Here is a 17,780-nt window from a genome sequence, read left to right as displayed (position 1 = left end):
CATTTGTGTATATCTCTCATAGAATATATGTATAAGCATTTGTGTATATCTCTCATAGAAAATATGTATAAGCATTTGTGTATATCTCTCATATAATATATGTATAAGTATGTGTGTATATCTCTCATATAATATATGTATAAGTATGTGTGTATATCTCTCATATAATATATGTATAAGTATGTGTGTATATCTCTCATATAATATATGTATAAGTATGTGTGTATATCTCTCATATAATATATGTATAAGTATGTGTATATATCTCTCATATAATATATGTATAAGTATGTGTGTATATCTCTCATATAATATATGTATAAGTATGTGTGTATATCTCTCATATAATATATGTATAAGTATGTGTATATATCTCTCATATAATATATGTATAAGTATGTGTATATATCTCTCATATAATATATGTATAAGTATGTGTATATATCTCTCATAGAATATATGTATAAGTATGTGTATATCTCTCATATAATATATGTATAAGTATGTGTATATATCTCTCATATAATATATGTATAAGTATGTGTGTATATCTCTCATATAATATATGTATAAGTATGTGTGTATATCTCTCATATAATATATGTATAAGTATTTGTGTATATATATCTCATATAATATATGTATAAGTATGTGTGTATATCTCTCATATAATATATGTATAAGTATGTGTATATATATCTCATATAATATATGTATAAGTATGTGTGTATATCTCTCATATAATATATGTATAAGTATGTGTGTATATCTCTCATATACATATATTATATGAGAGATATACACACATACTTATACATATATTATACCTGTATATAAGCATTTGTGTATATCTCTCATAATATATATAAGCATTTGTGTATATCTCTTATATAATATATTTATAAGTATGTGTATATCTCTCATATAATATATGTATAAGTATGTGTGTATATCTCTCATAGAATATATGTATAAGTATGTGTGTATATCTCTCATATAATATATGTATAAGTATGTGTGTATCTCTCATAGAATATATGTATAAGTATGTGTGTATATCTCTCATAGAATATATGTATAAGTATGTGTGTATATCTCTCATATAATATATGTATAAGTATTTGTGTATCTCTCATAGAATATATGTATAAGTATGTGTGTATATCTCTCATATAATATATGTATAAGTATTTGTGTATCTCTCATAGAATATATGTATAAGCATTTGTGTATCTCTCATAGAATATATGTATAAGCATTTGTGTATATCTCTCATAGAATATATGTATAAGTATGTGTGTATATCTCTCATAGAATATATGTATAAGTATGTGTGTATATCTCTCATAGAATATATGTATAAGTATGTGTGTATATCTCTCATAGAATATATGTATAAGTATGTGTGTATATCTCTCATAGAATATATGTATAAGTATGTGTGTATATCTCTCATAGAATATATGTATAAGTATGTGTGTATATCTCTCATAGAATATATGTATAAGTATGTGTGTATATCTCTCATAGAATATATGTATAAGTATGTGTGTATATCTCTCATATAATATATGTATAAGTATGTGTGTATATCTCTCATATAATATATGTATAAGTATGTGTGTATATCTCTCATAGAATATATGTATAAGTATGTGTGTATATCTCTCATAGAATATATGTATAAGTATGTGTGTATATCTCTCATAGAATATATGTATAAGTATGTGTGTATATCTCTCATATAATATATGTATAAGTATGTGTGTATATCTCTCATAGAATATATGTATAAGCATGTGTGTATATCTCTCATAGAATATATGTATAAGCATTTGTGTATATCTCTCATAAAATATATGTATAAGTATGTGTGTATACCTCTCATAGAATATATGTATAAGTATGTGTATATCTCTCATATAATATATGTATAAGTAGTATGTGTGTATATCTCTCATAGAATATATGTATAAGTATGTGTATATCTCTCATATAATATATGTATAAGTATGTGTGTATATCTCTCATATAATATATGTATAAGTATGTGTGTATATCTCTCATAGAATATATGTATAAGCATTTGTGTATATCTCTCATAGAATATATGTATAAGCATTTGTGTATATCTCTCATAAAATATATGTATAAGCATTTGTGTATATCTCTCATAGAATATATGTATAAGTATGTGTGTATATCTCTCATAGAATATATGTATAAGTATGTGTGTATATCTCTCATAGAATATATGTATAAGTATGTGTGTATATCTCTCATAGAATATATGTATAAGCATTTGTGTATATCTCTCATATAATATATGTATAAGCATTTGTGTATATCTCTCATAAAATATATGTATAAGTATGTGTGTATACCTCTCATAGAATATATGTATAAGTATGTGTATATCTCTCATATAATATATGTATAAGTATGTGTGTATATCTCTCATAAAATATATGTATAAGTATGTGTGTATATCTCTCATAGAATATATGTATAAGTATGTGTATATCTCTCATATAATATATGTATAAGTATGTGTGTATATCTCTCATATAATATATGTATAAGTATGTGTGTATATCTCTCATAGAATATATGTATAAGTATGTGTGTATATCTCTCATAGAATATATGTATAAGCATTTGTGTATATCTCTCATAGAATATATGTATAAGCATTTGTGTATATCTCTCATAGAATATATGTATAAGTATGTGTGTATATCTCATATAATATGTATAAGTATTTGTGTATATATCTCTCATATAATATATGTATAAGTATGTGTGTATATCTCTCATAGAATATATGTATAAGTATTTGTGTATATCTCATATAATATATGTATAAGTATGTGTGTATATCTCTCATAGAATATATGTATAAGTATTTGTATATATCTCTCATAATATATGTATAAGTATGTGTGTATATCTCTCATAGAATATATGTATAAGTATTTGTATATATCTCTCATATAATATATGTATAAGTATGTGTGTATATCTCTCATAGAATATATGTATAAGCATTTGTGTATATCTCTCATAGAATATATGTATAAGTATGTGTATATCTCTCATATAATATATGTATAAGTATGTGTGTATATCTCTCATAGAATATATGTATAAGCATTTGTGTATATCTCTCATAGAATATATGTATAAGCATTTGTGTATATCTCTCATAGAATATATGTATAAGCATTTGTGTATATCTCTCATATAATGTATGTATAAGTATTTGTGTATATCTCCGTCCCTTGTCCACCCAGCTTCGCATGGAGAGGGTAGCAATATGCTGCCCACATTTACTATTGCACACTACGACTAGTGTGCAACACCACCCCATGCTCACGTGCAAGCAAGTGCCGTCAATCTATCTGGTTGGAAGTCGTGGGGGGGTTGAATTTATAATATATGTATAAGTATGTGTGTATATCTCTCATAGAATATATGTATAAGCATTTGTGTATATCTCTCATAGAAAATATGTATAAGCATTTGTGTATATCTCTCATATAATATATGTATAAGTATGTGTGTATATCTCTCATATAATATATGTATAAGTATTTGTGTATATATATCTCATATAATATATGTATAAGTATGTGTGTATATCTCTCATATAATATATGTATAAGTATGTGTATATATATCTCATATAATATATGTATAAGTATGTGTGTATATCTCTCATATAATATATGTATAAGTATGTGTGTATATCTCTCATATACATATATTATATGAGAGATATACACACATACTTATACATATATTATACCTGTATATAAGCATTTGTGTATATCTCTCATAATATATATAAGCATTTGTGTATATCTCTTATATAATATATTTATAAGTATGTGTATATCTCTCATATAATATATGTATAAGTATGTGTGTATATCTCTCATAGAATATATGTATAAGTATGTGTGTATATCTCTCATATAATATATGTATAAGTATGTGTGTATCTCTCATAGAATATATGTATAAGTATGTGTGTATATCTCTCATAGAATATATGTATAAGTATGTGTGTATATCTCTCATATAATATATGTATAAGTATTTGTGTATCTCTCATAGAATATATGTATAAGCATTTGTGTATCTCTCATAGAATATATGTATAAGTATGTGTGTATATCTCTCATAGAATATATGTATAAGTATGTGTGTATATCTCTCATAGAATATATGTATAAGTATGTGTGTATATCTCTCATATAATATATGTATAAGTATGTGTGTATCTCTCATAGAATATATGTATAAGTATGTGTGTATATCTCTCATATAATATATGTATAAGTATGTGTGTATATCTCTCATATAATATATGTATAAGCATTTGTGTATCTCTCATAGAATATATGTATAAGTATGTGTGTATCTCTCATAGAATATATGTATAAGTATGTGTGTATATCTCTCATAGAATATATGTATAAGTATGTGTGTATATCTCTCATAGAATATATGTATAAGTATGTGTGTATATCTCTCATAGAATATATGTATAAGTATGTGTGTATATCTCTCATAGAATATATGTATAAGTATGTGTGTATATCTCTCATAGAATATATGTATAAGTATGTGTGTATATCTCTCATAGAATATATGTATAAGTATGTGTGTATATCTCTCATAGAATATATGTATAAGTATGTGTGTATATCTCTCATAGAATATATGTATAAGTATGTGTGTATATCTCTCATATAATATATGTATAAGTATGTGTGTATATCTCTCATATAATATATGTATAAGTATGTGTGTATATCTCTCATAGAATATATGTATAAGTATGTGTGTATATCTCTCATAGAATATATGTATAAGTATGTGTGTATATCTCTCATAGAATATATGTATAAGTATGTGTGTATATCTCTCATATAATATATGTATAAGTATGTGTGTATATCTCTCATAGAATATATGTATAAGCATGTGTGTATATCTCTCATAGAATATATGTATAAGCATTTGTGTATATCTCTCATAAAATATATGTATAAGTATGTGTGTATACCTCTCATAGAATATATGTATAAGTATGTGTGTATATCTCTCATAGAATATATGTATAAGTATGTGTATATCTCTCATATAATATATGTATAAGTATGTGTGTATATCTCTCATATAATATATGTATAAGTATGTGTGTATATCTCTCATAGAATATATGTATAAGCATTTGTGTATATCTCTCATAGAATATATGTATAAGCATTTGTGTATATCTCTCATAAAATATATGTATAAGCATTTGTGTATATCTCTCATAGAATATATGTATAAGTATGTGTGTATATCTCTCATAGAATATATGTATAAGTATGTGTGTATATCTCTCATAGAATATATGTATAAGTATGTGTGTATATCTCTCATAGAATATATGTATAAGCATTTGTGTATATCTCTCATATAATATATGTATAAGCATTTGTGTATATCTCTCATAAAATATATGTATAAGTATGTGTGTATACCTCTCATAGAATATATGTATAAGTATGTGTATATCTCTCATATAATATATGTATAAGTATGTGTGTATATCTCTCATAAAATATATGTATAAGTATGTGTGTATATCTCTCATAGAATATATGTATAAGTATGTGTATATCTCTCATATAATATATGTATAAGTATGTGTGTATATCTCTCATATAATATATGTATAAGTATGTGTGTATATCTCTCATAGAATATATGTATAAGTATGTGTGTATATCTCTCATAGAATATATGTATAAGCATTTGTGTATATCTCTCATAGAATATATGTATAAGCATTTGTGTATATCTCTCATATAATATATATATAAGCATTTGTGTATATCTCTTATATAATATATGTATAAGTATGTGTATATCTCTCATATAATATATGTATAAGTATGTGTGTATATCTCTCATAGAATATATGTATAAGCATTTGTGTATATCTCTCAGAATATATGTATAAGCATTTGTGTATATCTCTCATAGAATATATGTATAAGCATTTGTGTATATCTCTCATAGAATATATGTATAAGCATTTGTGTATATCTCTCATAGAATATATGTATAAGCATTTGTGTATATCGCTCATATAATATATGTATAAGTATGTGTGTATATCTCTCATATAATATATGTATAAGTATGTGTGTATATATCTCATAGAATATATGTATAAGCATTTGTGTATATCTCTCATAGAATATATGTATAAGCATTTGTGTATATCTCTTATATAATATATGTATAAGTATGTGCATATCTCTCATATAATATATGTATAAGCATTTGTGTATATCTCTCATAGAATATATGTATAAGCATTTGTGTATATCTCTCAGAATATATGTATAAGCATTTGTGTATATCTCTCATAGAATATATGTTTAAGCATTTGTGTATATCTCTCATAGAATATATGTATAAGCATTTGTGTATATCGCTCATATAATATATGTATAAGTATGTGTATATCTCTCATATAATATATGTATAAGTATGTGTGTATATCTCTCATAGAATATATGTATATTCTATTCTATATCTCTCATATAATATATGTATAAGTATGTGTGTATATCTCTCATAGAATATATGTATAAGCATTTGTGTATATCTCTCATAGAATATATGTATAAGCATTTGTGTATATCTCTTATATAATATATGTATAAGTATGTGCATATCTCTCATATAATATATGTATAAGTATGTGTGTATATCTCTCATAGAATATATGTATAAGCATTTGTGTATATCTCTCAGAATATATGTATAAGCATTTGTGTATATCTCTCAGAATATATGTATAAGCATTTGTGTATATCTCTCATAGAATATATGTATAAGCATTTGTGTATATCTCTCATAGAATATATGTATAAGTATGTGTGTATATCTCATATAATATGTATAAGTATTTGTGTATATATCTCTCATATAATATATGTATAAGTATGTGTGTATATCTCTCATAGAATATATGTATAAGTATTTGTGTATATCTCATATAATATATGTATAAGTATGTGTGTATATCTCTCATAGAATATATGTATAAGTATTTGTATATATCTCTCATAATATATGTATAAGTATGTGTGTATATCTCTCATAGAATATATGTATAAGTATTTGTATATATCTCTCATATAATATATGTATAAGTATGTGTGTATATCTCTCATAGAATATATGTATAAGCATTTGTGTATATCTCTCATAGAATATATGTATAAGTATGTGTATATCTCTCATATAATATATGTATAAGTATGTGTGTATATCTCTCATATAATATATGTATAAGCATTTGTGTATATCTCTCAGAATATATGTATAAGCATTTGTGTATATCTCTCAGAATATATGTATAAGCATTTGTGTATATCTCTCATAGAATATATGTATAAGCATTTGTGTATATCTCTCATATAATATATGTATAAGTATGTGTATATCTCTCATATAATATATGTATAAGTATGTGTGTATATCTCTCATAGAATATATGTATAAGCATTTGTGTATATATCTCTCATAGAATATATGTATAAGCATTTGTGTATATCTCTCATAGAATATATGTATAAGTATGTGTATATCTCTCATATAATATATGTATAAGTATGTGTGTATATCTCTCATAGAATATATGTATAAGTATGTGTGTATATCTCTCATAGAATATATGTATAAGCATTTGTGTATATCTCTCATAGAATATATGTATAAGCATTTGTGTATATCTCTCATAGAATATATGTATAAGCATTTGTGTATATCTCTCATATAATGTATGTATAAGTATTTGTGTATATCTCCGTCCCTTGTCCACCCAGCTTCGCATGGAGAGGGTAGCAATATGCTGCCCACATTTACTATTGCACACTACGACTAGTGTGCAACACCACCCCATGCTCACGTGCAAGCAAGTGCCGTCAATCTATCTGGTTGGAAGTCGTGGGGGGGTTGAATTTACATATGCCACATAACAGGTGAAGGGAGTGCTGACCACTGCTTCTTAAATCTAGGCTACAGGTTCTCTTATGCAAACCGGTGGCACTCACACCCGTTGATAAATCTTAGAAATAGACCTTAAAAGGGAAACTTTTTTTCCCCCCATTCATGATTCAGATAGAGCATACAATTTTCAGATTTGCTTTTAACAAGTTTGCTTCATTCTCTTGGTATCCTTTGGAGAGCAATGCTCTACTGGGAGCTAGCTGAACACAAGCAGATAGCTCACAGAGCATTGCCCTTGAGCCTACCTAGCTATGCTTTTTAACAATTGATACCAAAAGAATGAAGCAAATTAGATAAGTAAATTGGTAAGGTGTTTTAAGATTGCATGATCTATCTGAATCGAGGTTTAAAGGGACATGAAAACAAAAAAAAATATTTCATGATTTAGAAAGATAGTGCAATTTTAAACAACTTTCAAATTTACTTCTATTATCTAATATGTATCATTCTCTATGTATCCTTTGTTGAAAATCATATCTAAATAGGCTCAGTAGCTGCTGATTGGTGGCTGCACATAGATGCCTCGCATTTTGGCTCATCCATTTGCATTTCTATTTCTTCAACAAAAGATATCTGAAGAATTAAGCAAATTAGATAAATAAAATTGGAATGTTGTTTAAAATTGTATTCTCTATCTGAATCATGAAAGAAAAAATGTGGGTTTAGTGTCCCTTTAAAGGGATAGTCTAGTCAAAATTAAACTTTCATGATTCCGATAGGGCATGTCATTTTAAACAACTTAGTTTGCTTCTTTCATCAAATTTGCTTTGTTCTCTTGGTATTCTTTGTTGTAATCTAAACATAGGTAAGCCCATGTGTGCAATATAGATAACATTGTTGTCACTCCAGTAGAGTTACCTAGGAGTCAGCACCGATTGTCTTTTTAAACAACAAACCTCCTGGAGTAGACTGTCCCTTTAATTTTGACTTTACTGTCCCTGTAACGCCGTTGTTCCCCTGCAGATCTATGTGCACAGAATGAACTCTTACAAAGTTTCAAGAAGCTGCAGCCCAATGAAAAAAGGACGGTTTGTAGAGGGATAGATCTGCACGAGGACCTCAGTGTAAGGAGGGAGGGGCGAGCATTTAAAATAAAAAATATTATTGCTTTAGTTAAAGGGACACTGAACCCAAATATTTTCTTTCGTGATTCAGATAGAGAAGCAATTTTAAGCAACTTTCTAATTTACTTCTATTATCAATCTTTCTTTGTTCTCTTGCTATCTTTCTTTGAAAAAAAGGCATCTAAGCTTTTTTTTCTTGGTTCAGACTCTGGACAGCAGTTTTTGATTGGTGGATGAATTTATCCACCAATCAGCAAGGACAACCTAGGTTGTTCACCAAAAATGGGCCGGCATCTAAACTTACATTCTTGCATTTCAAATAAAGATACCAAGAGAATAAAGAAAATTTGATAATAGGAGTAAATTAGAAAGTTGCCTTAAATTGCATGCTCTATCTGAATCACGAAAGAAAAAAATTGGGTTCAGTGTCCATTTAAGGAAAGCTATTTAAATGGTTAAGGTAAAACATTTTTCTCCTTCCAATATAGTGCAGCTGAAAAGTTGATCAAATATGAAGCTATTAAAAAACAGGAGATTATGGAAAATGGTTCCTTTAGGTGTTTTTTTATAGCTTCAATAGTTGTTTCTGCAAACAAATCAAAACACGATACAGTGGGGTGATCTTGTAGGGAGAGAATACCTCATTTTCTTATCTGTCATTTTTTAGTTAAAGGTACAGTCTAGTAAAAAATAAACATGATTCAGACAGGGCATGTCATTTTCAACAACTTTCCAATTTACTTTTATCATCAATTTTGCTTTTTTTCTCTTGGTATTATTAGTAGAAAGCTAAACCTAGGTAGGCTCATATGCTAATTTCTTAGCCCTTGAAGGCTGCCTCTTATCTGAATGCATTTTGAGTTACACAACTAAAGGGCGTTAGTTTATGTGTGCATATAGATAACATTGTGCTCACGCCCGTGGAGTTACCTAAGAGTCAGCACTGATTGGCTGAAATGCAAGTCGGTCAAAAGAACTGAGATAAGGGGGCAGTTTGCAGAGGCTTACACGGTTATCACATAGGTTGGTTATGCAAAACTGGGGAATGTGTAATAAAGGGATTATCTTTCCATTTAAAAAAATACTAATTCTGACGTTGACTATCCCTTTAAAAGCCAATACTTAGAGAACAAAGGAAAATTAACATTTTAGTACCTCTCATTAACAGACGTTCCAATGTACTTACTATCAAGTTGTGCACAGTCTTTATATGCACACTGAGGCACCAGCAACTACTGAGCATGTGCATAAAATCAGTGCAAGTATGAGTCTATGATTGGCTAAATGCACACAGGCACCAGCTCCTACTGAGCATGTGCATGAAACCAATGAATACGTACGAGTCTATGATTGGCTGATGGCTGTCACATGCACACTGAGGGCACCAGCTCCTACTGAGCATGTGCATAAAATCAGTGCAAGTATGAGTCTATGATTGGCTGATGGCTGTCACATGATAGTTACATGCACACTGAGGGCACCGGCTCCTACTGAGCATGTGCATGAAACCAATGAATACGTACGAGTCTATGATTGGCTGATGGCTGTCACATGCACACTGAGGGCACCAGCTCCTACTGAGCATGTGCATAAAATCAGTGTAAGTATGAGTCTATGATTGGCTGAAGGCTGTCACATGACAGTTATATGCACACAGGCACTAGCTGCTACTGAGCATGTGCATGAAATCAGTATATACGTATGAGTCTAAATGGCTGTAACATAATACAGTGGGACAAGCAAATTAAAGGAAAATTTAAAATTTGGTGGCATGGAAGATACCAAAATGGGCCTAGATCAATACTTTGGGTTGTCTACTAAAACAGAATATATAGTTTTGATAGGTAAATATAAAAAAGGCTCTATTTCTGTTTAAATGTAGTGATGGCAAAAATGCTCTGTTTTTGGGGAAGTTTTAGTCTGAAATGCCCGGCCCTTAAAGGGACAATGAACCCAAAAATTTTCTTTCATGATTCAGATAGAGCATGCAATTTTAAGCAACTTTCTAATTTACTCCTATTATCAATTTGTCTTCGTTCTCTTGCTATCTTTATTTAAAAAGCAGGAATCTGATGCATAGGAGCCGGCCCATTTTTAGTTGAGAACCTGGGTTATGCTTGCTTATTGGTGGGTAAATGTAAGCCTCCAATAAGCAAGCGCTATCCATGGTACTGAACCTAAAATGGGCTGGCTGCTAAGATTTACATCCCTGCTTTTAAAATTAAAACAATTAAAATTAACAGGAGTAAATTAAAATGTCATGCTCTATCTGAACCATGAAAGAAAAAATTTGGGTTCAGTGTCCCTTTAAGAGGTTAAGAGATATTACACTGCTACAACAGGATGGATACTACACAATATACTAGCGCTCTTCAAATAGGTTCTACTTTAATACCTTAAAAGGATAATTAAAGGGACACTCAAGTGAAAATTAAACTTTCATGATTAAGAAAGAGCAGCAATTTTAAACAATTTTCCAATTTACTTCCATTAACAAAATGTATTTTTATATTTACACTTTAAGTCACTTGCTCCTATTGAGAATGTGCAAGAGTTCACAGAATATACTGTATGCATTTGTGATTTGTTGGTGGCTGTCACATGATACAGGGTGAGTGGAAATAGACATAACTGAAAACTACTACTCATGTGAGGTTCAGGCTAAGTGCTATTGTATTGTCTTTTTATTATGCATCTGTTTATGCAAATCTACAGAAAAAAATGGTCCTTTAAAAGAGACATAAAATACTAAATAATTAGATAGAATAATGCATTCAAAGAAAATTAGAGAATAACATAAGGATGTATTTTTAATGTATTAGCTTCTTAAATATTGACAAACTAAGTGTAAAGTTTTAACTATAAAACATTGGGAGCTGCCATGTTGTAACTTAGGTTACCTTCTCTGCTGTGGCCAATTAGAGACAGTTATAAATAGGTCACTAGAGTTTGCAGCCAATGGCTGTGTGCAATATAACAGTGTCCTGCACTTCCATTTCTAACAAGAACTGAAAAGCTCACAACTTCAGAATGGAATTACAGGAAAAGGGGACAAAATAAATAATGAAAGTATATTGCAAAGTTGTATCTATATATACACACAATGTATCATTTTATATTACCATATTTAAGTGTTTAATGTTCCTTTAAAGAGAGTCAATACCAAAATTGTTATTGCTTAAAAAGATAGTGCCTTTACAACCGATTCCCCAGCTTAGCACAACCAAAATTGTTATATTAAAGGGCCATAATATCCAAATGTTAAAACACTTGAAAGTGATGCAGCATAGCTGTAAAAAGCTGACAGGAAAATATCCCCTGAACATCTCTATGAAAAAAAGTTCCTCAGTAGCCACATCCCATTGTAAAGGACTTCTAAGCAGCAAATCCGTATGTCTGTCCCGGGACAGGCAAAAGGAGCGAGCTTTTGTGCACTCTCATCTTATTTCCCTATTAATAATAAGGAAGATTACTATGAAATCTCATGAGAGTTAAGTGAAATCTCATGAGATCACAGTAAGAGAGTTCATGACCTCAGCACTGCTGATGCTGATTGGCTGTTCACTTCTTCATTTTTTATTACCTGCAGCTGGGCAGCAGCAGCCAAGTATAACTTTTTACACAGAACTTACTCTGCTGAGCTGAGGAGATTGTGAGGTAAAATATCTTCCTTTTTTACATAGAGATGCTCAGGTGATATTTTCCTGTCAGCTTTTTACAGTTATACTGCATCAGTTTCAAGTGATTTAGCATATGGGTATTATGTCCCTTTAATAAAACTTTATAACATTTAAAGGGACACGGAACCCACATTTTTTCTTTTGCGATTCAGATAGAGCATTAAATTTTAAGAAATTTTCTAATTTACTCCCATTATCAAATAAAAATGAAAGAATGTAAGTTTAGATGCTGGCCCATTTTTGGTAAACAACCTGGGTTGTGAGAGACTCCATTAGTAAGGGTGGCTAGATCTGGTAGAGTGTTTACACAGTTCAACTAAACTTCTTTACGTATTGTTCTTGCCGATTAGTGGATAAATTCACCCACCAAGTACTGTCCAGAGTCCTGAACCAAAAAAACGCTTAGGTGCCTTCTTTTTCAAATAAAGATAGCAAGAGAACGAAGAAAAATTGCTAATAGGAGTAAATTAGAAAGATTCTTAAAATTGCATGCTCTTTCTGAATCACGAAAGAAAAAATTTGGGTTCAGTATCCCTTTAAACCTCTACATATCTGCCTGTTTCTAAGCCACTACAGACAGCCTCTTATCGCATGCTTTTTATTAGCTTTTCAGAGCAAGACACTGCTAATTCATGTGGGTCATATAGATAACATTGTGTCCACGTCTGTCGAGTTATTTAATAGTCAGCATAAAACAGCACTAACCGGCTAAAATGCAAGTCAATAGATAAATAAAAAGTCAGAAGATGCTTAGATACAAGGTAATCAGAGGTAAAAAGTATATTAATACAAGTATTTATGCAAAACTGGGGAATGGGTAATAAAGGGTTTATCTATCTTTTTAAACAATAACAATTTTGGAGTAGACTGTCCCTTTCAATACAGTTAAATTGCATAGTCAACGAATGAATAATAAAACAAAAATGCATTCAGACTGTCTAAATTTTAATTAAATATTTTTATTTCAGTTAATTCCATTTCTTCTGCTAGTATCATGTGACCACAATCTACCAATCACAATATATATATATATATATATATATATATACACACACAAATACAAAATGTGTATGTATATATATATATATATATATATATATATATATATACACACATATACATATACACACAATTTATTTAGCAAGATGCATTATGTATGGAAATCATATGCACATAATCATATAACATATAATAGTTTCCTGAACACTAAGCTGGCCAGCAAAATAACGACTAAAATTTACTATCAGCAAAAACTTAGTCTAAGCTAATAACACATTAGGTAATTCAGCATGCTCGGTAATTTACAAAATGTGTGCACAAACAGTCAACCTGCATAGTAACATAGCGGTACCGCCAAATTTACAAACATTTGCAGGGATTAGAGCTTAGTGTGCAGGAAACTATTTTATGTGTTATATGATTATGTGCATATGATTTCCATACACAATGCATCTTGCAAAATAAATTAATTACACACATTATATATATATATATATATATATATATATATATATATATATACACATACACACACCTATACATACACAGTACACCCACATATATGCAATTTAGAAGGCAAAATTAGAAAATTGTGAATATTGGCTTCTGAAATTAATCAGGTTTCACATTAGTTAGTGAAGAAGACATCAGCATAAAGTGTAGACAGAGGAAGTGAGCATAGGGCAAGCAAAACAGAGGTTAGCCAATTTGTCTCAAACTAAGAAGCCAGGAAAGCTAGTGATTTACCTGCTAAATATATTAGAGTGCCAGGGAAAGGTGCACATATAATTATAAAATACCCAGTGTTAGATGCTACAAGCTGGATTTCACAACCCATGGAAAACTGTAGACAAGTGTAGAAAGCCATTCTTGTGATATAGAAGTCATTAGTACCTGTAGCACATGGAGGTACCGTGCAAGCTCTTCAGGGCTGACATCGCCATGACTCTAAAATAAACAAATGATGCAGACAACGACAATCACTACCCAGACGGTATACTCTAACTAGCGCAAGGCCTTCTACTGTATGTGTGTTTATATTGCACTTATTTATCCACTTAAAAACTAGAATGCAATGCGCTGGAGAACATTTTGCTGTATTATTTATAAAGGGCAGTATGAGGGGGGAGATGGGACCGCCATGTACAAAATGTGTGTGTAAAATGCACTATCAGTGTTGACCAGGGAGACCAGCAGGCAACAATATAGGTTAATCTGCGGCTGTGGGAACCATGCAGACACGCCTAGGGGGATTGTTCAGGGCAACTGCATGCGCCTAGGGGAATCGGTCAGGGCAACTGCATGCGCCAAGGGGAATCGGTCAGGGCAACTGCATGCGCCAAGGGGACCCATATATGATTGTAGCTAGCTCTGCAGTGTGGGTTATTGGCTCATGCTTATGGAAAATGTATAGGTCGACCACATGCACCCAGGGGAACAGGTATTCTCTGACCACATGCAGCCGGGGGGGGAGACGTATAGGCTAACCGTGTGCACCCAGGGAAAGCGGTAAAGGTTAATGGCCTCCTAAAGTGAACCGTAGAGGCCTCCATGGAAACAGTCAATAGTAAAAGCACATGTATGGGGACAATAGAGGCTAACAAGATGTGCCTATGAGATGGGTTGACAAATACAAATGTAGAATATACCCATAGAATATACAGGGCAATCAAAAATGAAGAGCCAGGAAATAATTATATAAATATATTAAAATGCATATGCAGAGACATACAAAGCCGTAAGTAAAAATGTAAGGGCTATGGCTCCTTAGTGCCCGGGGGGGGGGGGGGGGGGTCTAAAAATCACACGGTACCAGGGGGGAAGACGTCTAAGGTAGTAGGACGGCATCGGGGGAGGGAGACTTCTAAGGGGAAAAGACGTTTAAGGGGGTCGCACGGTGCCAGGAGGGGGAGACGTCTAAGGGGGGGTGTCACACGGCACCAGAGGGGGGGACGTCTAAGGGGGGGGGGAAGACATCTAAAGGAGTCGCACGGCGCCGGGGGGGGGGGACGTCTAAGGGGGGTCGCACAGCGCCGGGGGGGGGGGGCGTCTAAGGGGGTCGCACGGCGCCGGGAAGACGTCTAAGGGAGTCGCACGGCGCCAGGGGGGGGGAGACGTCTAAGGGAGTCGCTCGGCGCCAGGGGGGGAAGGCGTCTAAGGGAGTCGCTCGGCATCAGGGGGGGGGGGGGAGACGTCTAAGGGAGTCGCTCGGCGTCGGGGGAGACGTCTAAGGGAGTCGCTTGGCGCCAGGGGGGGAGAGACGTCTAAGGGAGTCGCTCGGCGTCAGGGGGGGAAAAGACGTCTAAGGGAGTCGCTCAGCGTCAGGGGGGGAAAAGACGTCAAAGGGAGTCGCTCTGCGCCAGGGGGGGAAGGCGTCTAAGGGAGTCGCTCGGCATCAGGGGGGGGGGAGACGTCTAAGGGAGTCGCTCGGCGTCGGGGGAGACGTCTAAGGGAGTCGCTCGGCGTCAGGGGGGGAAAAGACGTCTAAGGGAGTCGCTCGGCGTCAGGGGGGGAAAAGACGTCAAAGGGAGTCGCTAGGCGCCAGGGGGGGAAAGACGTCTAAGGGAGTCGCTCAGTGCGGGGGGAGACGTCTAAGGGAGTCGCTCAGTGCGGGGGGAGACGTCTAAGGGAGTCGCGCGGCGCCGGGGGGTGGGGAGACGTCTAAGGGAGTCGCACGGCGCCGGGGAAGACATCTAAGGGAGTCGCACAGGGGGGAGATGTCTAAGGGAGTCGCACAGCGTCGGGGGGGGGGGGGGAGTCTAAGGGAGTCGCACGGCACCGGGGGGGAAGTCTAAGGGAGTCGCACGGCGCCGGGGGGGGAGACGTCTAAGGGAGTCGCACAGCATCAGGGGGGAGATGTCTAAGGGAGTCGCACAGCGCAAGATGGGGGGACACATCTATGGTAGTCGCACAGCACAAGAGGGTAAGGGGGGGAGAGACGTCTAAGGGAGTGAAACAGTGTCAGACGAGACGACTAAGGGAGTTGCAGGATGCTAAAAGATATCTAAGTGGGCCACATGCTTCTAGGGTCACTAGCCGGTGCCACATGCACTATTGGTAGGGCAGCAGTACAGACCACTACCATAAGGGCACAGTAAGAGGGTGAATACGTGTTGTTGTGGCTCCCTACACTACCAGATGTGAGTCTCTGCTAGACACAGGCAGGTAACCATACGTACACTGCCCGTTATGTCCCCCAGCCTGGGCCTGCAGGCAACATGTGGCCGGGCCTAGCCTCAGCACACGTACAATGACTATGTCCTGCTCATTCGGGCTCTGTGTAACAGCTGTTCCCCTCGCGGCTAGTTGCCCCCTTACTCCCCTCCCCCGGCTGCGGCCTGCTCCCCCTGCTGCCTCACCTGCCGGACCCGGTGCAGCGCCTCCGCGTACGCCTCCGACTTTATCCCGACGGGAGCAGCGCTCTGTCCCTGCACCAACTCCGCCATGACACCCGCCTACAGGAGGAGGCCGCCGCTGCACCGACCTCCCTCACTGCGCCCGGGGTCCCAGAAACGGAAACCTCGGTGCCACAACGCGAACGACTTCCGGCGGAAGTCGGGACCGGAAGAGGAAAAATATGTTGTGTGCTGGCGGAGATAGAGTACTTTCACGATTACGTCATTGGCAAACCAAAACGAAACCGGAAGTGGCCTTTAACATTGATATTATCTGGTTTATATGGCATGAGAAGCTTTTATCGTACACAATATCCCAAGCGTTATAGCGATTAGCGAGTGGTATTATCTTTTATAGGTCAGGTGATAAGTATGTTACACAAGTCACTAGACAATATCAGCTACTTGCCAGCAATAGCAATGTATTATTTACCTGCATTCTGCCACGTGTACTAGCATAACCTGTCTGTTTATGGCTCTGGTTGTAGTTTATAAAGTGATTTGGTGTTTAGTGAATGTGTTGCACCTAGCAAAAATAACAAAATTGACCTTCTTTA

The 17,780-nt window shown here is 33.8% G+C and overlaps 1 protein-coding gene across 2 annotated transcripts in view; it reads right to left on the bottom strand.

The window, feature by feature from the left end:
* Positions 1-17,380, bottom strand: part of FUBP3 (far upstream element binding protein 3) — a 248,426-nt gene extending 231,046 nt beyond the window's left edge. Inside the window, exons 1-2 of one of the 2 annotated variants that reach the window (XM_053695769.1) lie at positions 17,188-17,380; positions 14,723-14,776 (exon numbers count right to left, since the gene is read on the bottom strand). In XM_053695769.1, coding sequence (XP_053551744.1) covers positions 14,723-14,776; positions 17,188-17,274 — 141 coding nt within the window. In that variant the 5' untranslated portion in view covers positions 17,275-17,380. The remainder of the gene's footprint in view (positions 1-14,722; positions 14,777-17,187) is intronic. The other variant, XM_053695770.1, reaches the window with a different exon arrangement.
* Positions 17,381-17,780: the final 400 nt, after the last annotated feature.

This window comes from Bombina bombina, chromosome 12 (assembly GCF_027579735.1).
Source record: "Bombina bombina isolate aBomBom1 chromosome 12, aBomBom1.pri, whole genome shotgun sequence".
Taxonomy (NCBI): Eukaryota; Metazoa; Chordata; class Amphibia; order Anura; family Bombinatoridae; genus Bombina; species Bombina bombina.
Note: the sequence above shows the minus strand (reverse complement) of the source record. Positions and strands in the feature narration are given on the sequence as shown.